At 48.8% G+C, this 4,505-nt stretch overlaps 1 protein-coding gene across 1 annotated transcript; it reads left to right on the top strand.

Moving 5' to 3' along the window:
- Positions 1–831: 831 nt before the first annotated feature.
- On the top strand, positions 832–4,505 carry pi15a (peptidase inhibitor 15a). The gene is made up of 6 exons (XM_028969903.1): positions 832–973; positions 1,070–1,385; positions 2,209–2,327; positions 2,435–2,567; positions 2,712–2,827; positions 3,363–4,505. Exons 2-6 carry the CDS (start codon positions 1,116–1,118, stop codon positions 3,496–3,498), a joined length of 774 nt encoding a protein of 257 aa, XP_028825736.1. The 5' UTR covers positions 832–973; positions 1,070–1,115; the 3' UTR covers positions 3,499–4,505.

Raw genomic sequence — 4,505 nt, 5'->3', positions numbered from 1 at the left:
ATTATTACATGGACGAACCAAATAGAAATCCTTCTTACACTTTTAAGGGGTCCCCACTTTCGGATTGTGTGAGATGGTTGCAATCATGGGCTTAAACCAAGATGAACAGTCAAGTTATGCCCAAGAACAATAAAATCATCTTGACCCGTAGTTCTGTACAAAAAAAAATGACAAATTACAACCGAAGACATCATTAGAGTCATTTCCTGTCAACGCAACAGAATTTCACTCCAAGGAACGTCTTTAAAATGACAAACTACGACGCCGCAACACCGGGCATTCCGTCCTTTCGCAGCCCAACGATCGCTTCCAGGAAACAAGACTCTCCCGGGTGGAAGGAGGAGGAACCCGGAGAGACCCTCCTGCGTCACGTCGCCTCCATTCGCTCAACCAGCCGCCAAAGAAAACGACGCACTCGGCACGGAGCTGCGGCGAAGCCCGACCCCGAACGAGTGGCACATGAGACAGCGAGCGCCAGCCCCCCCATTCGGCTGTTTTACGCGCGTAACGGGGGCGCGCCGGCGACGTGCGCAAACGAAGGCGCGTCGCAGCAATCGGTTACGCGCACTTTCCAAAAAATCATAAATAACTTGCCATAAAAAATCAATAAGCACCAGATCCACAATGGTTGACGTATCGTACGCATACCCCCCCCCCCCCCCCCCCACACACACACACACAATCGGCCAGCTGTGCAAACCAAAAGCAGATGTTTTGATTAAAAGTTAAGCAAGAGCTGCCAGGAAAGGAGAGAGAGAGGAGGGGGGAACCACGACGTTACGTTTCAGGTGACGCGGAGGGGATTCAGCACACCTTCCCCGGCCAAAAACACTTCCTGCACCGGCACCTCCGCGCTATATAAACCCCCGACGACCCCGGGCTGCGGCAGTCACTCGGAGCCCACGCCGTCCACGCAGCCCACGCAGCGCAGGCGACGTGACCGGATCATCGTACCGAATAGAAATAGCTCGAGGCAAGGTTTGTTTGTTTGTTTGTTTGTTTGTTTATCATAATTATTTGTCTTTTTTTAATCGGACTCGTGACTTCCAACATGCGCATGTGCGAGCAGGAGCGCCGCGTCCCACCATCCGCGCACCTGCCGCACCGGGGGAACGATGAAGGGGACCCGCGTCGCCCTCCAGCTCCTCCAGCTCCTCCCGCTGCTGCGCTGCTCCTGCGCGGCCAGCCCCGCCGCCCCGTCCTCGCTGCCCGCCGCCAACCGCACCGCCGCCGCCGCCGCCGCCGGGGTCCGGGACGAGGCTGCGGAGCTCGGCAGGGGCCGGAGGAGGCGCTACATCTCGCAGGACGACATGCTGGCCATCCTCGACTTCCACAATAAAGTGAGGGGCAAGGTCTTCCCCCCGGCCTCGAACATGGAGTACATGGTGAGAAACAAAAAAAAACAAAAAAAACTGACGCTCATAAGCAGTGACTAGAAGTGACCAGACTTTTGTATTCTTGTTGGTGAATCTAGTGACAAAATGTGGTTGTGCATCGCACAGGGACAGACCCTTTTTGTCCGACGCGCCGGCGGACGTCTTGCGACAAATGTCCCCTTGACCATTTGGCATCACCACCTGTTCAGCACATTTAATTGGTGGACCACCAGTGTAGACTCTTGTCTGTGGGACCTTCGGCCTGCTCATCAAACCAGGGTTTAGGGTGGTGGTTGGGGTGGGGGTGGTGGTTGGTGTGAACTGAATGTTCACCCATTGTTCACCTTTCGACCTTGCCGGTGGAAAGATGGCACCGAGTGTTGTGGTCGCTTACGTCTCGTGTGACGGATTAGGACTCTTATGTCTCTGGAGCTCGGGACTGGCCGCCCTGCAAATGTCCATAAGTCCGTAATATGCATATATATACGATTCTCAGGACAAAGATGAATGCTCATTGCTCATTGCAGCTGCTTTGGTTTACCGGCAGAGGGACGGGGGTGTTTTTAGTTCCAAAGGTCTGAAGGAGATTGGAAAAAGCTGGAAATCATACAGAAGCCGTTTCTACAATCTGGTGCTGCAAAAAAAAAAAAAAAAAGTCCTACAGTGCAGCATTATCCCAAATTGCATTCTGGACCGAGACGGAATTACGCTGCGAGTGCGCAGGGTTCAGCCGGTTCGCGCAGTTGTTTGCACCAGATGGCAGAACTGGCCAGGGGGAGATGGGAATGCCGTCACGTCCAATGCTTCTCACTCTCTGTTCTGTCTTGTGCAGGTCTGGGACGAGACGCTGGCCCGGACAGCCGAGGACTGGGCTTCTACCTGCCTGTGGGAGCACGGACCCAGGAATCTCCTCAAGTTCCTGGGCCAGAACCTGTCTGTGCGGACTGGCCGGTGCGTGTCCGCATGATCCCCTTTCCTAGCACCGCGGGACCTTTCATTTGTGACCGCTGTTGCCCGAATGTTACGTGTGAAACAAATGTGTCTGGATTGGGTTACAGCTACAGATCTATTCTTCAGCTGGTGAAGCCCTGGTATGATGAGGTCAAAGACTATGCCTTCCCCTACCCACGTGACTGCAACCCCAGATGCCCTCTCAAGTGCTATGGACCCATGTGCACCCATTATACTCAAGTAAATGGTTCTACTGAAATCCTTCATTTACAATCTCTCTCTCTCTCTCTTTGTGTATGTATGTGTGTGTGTGTGTGTGTGTGTGTGTATATATATATATATATATATATACATACACATATGATTTCATTTTTTTTTCTGTAGATGGTGTGGGCAACGTCAAACAAAGTCGGCTGTGCGATCCACACATGCAACAACATGAACGTGTGGGGATCGGTATGGAAGAGGGCTACGTACTTGGTGTGCAACTATTCCCCTAAGTGAGTACTGGCCTATATATTCTGTTGCATGTTGCCGTATCACGTTATTTAAAACCCGGAGCACTGCCACGTCCTGCCAGCTCACATGACAATGGCCTAAGCGGATTGGGCAAGACCGCGTTCGGGACTTTTTTTCTTTCTCTCTCCCTGAAATGTGCGTTTTGTTCCCTGAGAACATTCACACATGACTTTGGCAACACCGGGTTCGGGGGATCGGGGCTACACGCTGCCCCACAGCAGGTCCGGACTGCTGCATTCCTGCTGCTCCAGCAATGCGTGAAATTACGGAGGACCTCTCGTCGTAATTCCTCAGCCGAAGCCACGCATTTCACGTCTCCAGTGACTTGTGACTGACACGTGACCCGGATACTGCAATTCACAGAAATGGGCTACATCCTCCCATCAGCTTGTTTTCGTGGCCTTTAATGTACAGTCCCCTTCGCCCCGGGCTTTTGTGGACACTGTACACCTGTCACCGCTGCCAGTTTGTCCATTTGCTGATGTCCAGTCTTGTCTGTTTCCTCTTTCTTCCCAGGGGCAACTGGATCGGAGAGGCTCCTTACAAAGTAGGTGTCCCATGCTCCATGTGTCCTCCCAGCTACGGGGGTTCCTGTAGCAACAACATGTGCTTCCCTGCTGTGAACTCAAACTATCTGCACTGGTTCAAGTAAACACAGACAGTGGCCCCATCACAGAGACTTTTCTCACAAGGAATTTGCACAGTGTTTCTTATACCCTAATTTGTATATATGGGCTTATTTAAACTATGATCACATGTTTTAAGCAAAACATATATTGGGGTAGTATGTAAGTATCAATGTACCATGTTACTGTCCTTTAAAAAAATAATAACGGTAATAATAATAACAGTAAGTGTGTTGAAGTGAATGTGAATACGTAATTTATCACAAGAAGGAGTCTAAAATGATTGTTTTACTACTTAGCCTACATGGTGCTGAAATACCGGCTGCTGACTATTATCAGTGGTGCTATGGACAGTACACCCGTACACATGGTGGCAGTCTGACTTGTCTAGGCAGTAATACTAATAATATCTCTGCTATGCACCCGAACAACTATTGTAATGCATTAGTGATAGTAGTATTGGTATTTGTACTCATCCCAGGAAAATTATTTTCTTTGGGAAATTTTCTTCACAAACCAACTGGAAATCCTAATGACATCCTGACATCTGCATCTTTAGAGAATATCACACCGAGCATGTTTCTGTGCTCACAGATAAAGTCTTGTGGTCTTCGAGCACCTTAAGTGTCCTTGAAATGATGGATCTGGATTGTTCCAGATCTGCATTTATGTTCATGGGTATTTCACATATCTTGAACTTAGATGTATTAGGTATTATAACGCAAATGTGCTACATGTCACGTCAATGTCTGTCTTTATAATGCTTAAAAATGCTACAATTAGAGTCCATGAAGAATTGGGTTTCAAAATGTTCTGAATACTGCCTGACCAGCTCATGAAATCCAAAGCTACTGTTCGGAGCTGCTGAGAACTTTTTTGTTTTTGTCTGAGAAAGTGAACGTTGGAACTTTTGCATAATGAACAGTAACATTATCAGCACTGAGTGTATTTAAATTCATTTTGTATTTATATGTTTCATGTATAAAGGATGCATTTTATACACTGATAATAATAAAGAAATGTTGTTCTTCCA

Source organism: Denticeps clupeoides, chromosome 2 (genome assembly GCF_900700375.1).
Source record: "Denticeps clupeoides chromosome 2, fDenClu1.1, whole genome shotgun sequence".
Lineage (NCBI taxonomy): Eukaryota > Metazoa > Chordata > Actinopteri > Clupeiformes > Denticipitidae > Denticeps > Denticeps clupeoides.
Note: the sequence above shows the minus strand (reverse complement) of the source record. Positions and strands in the feature narration are given on the sequence as shown.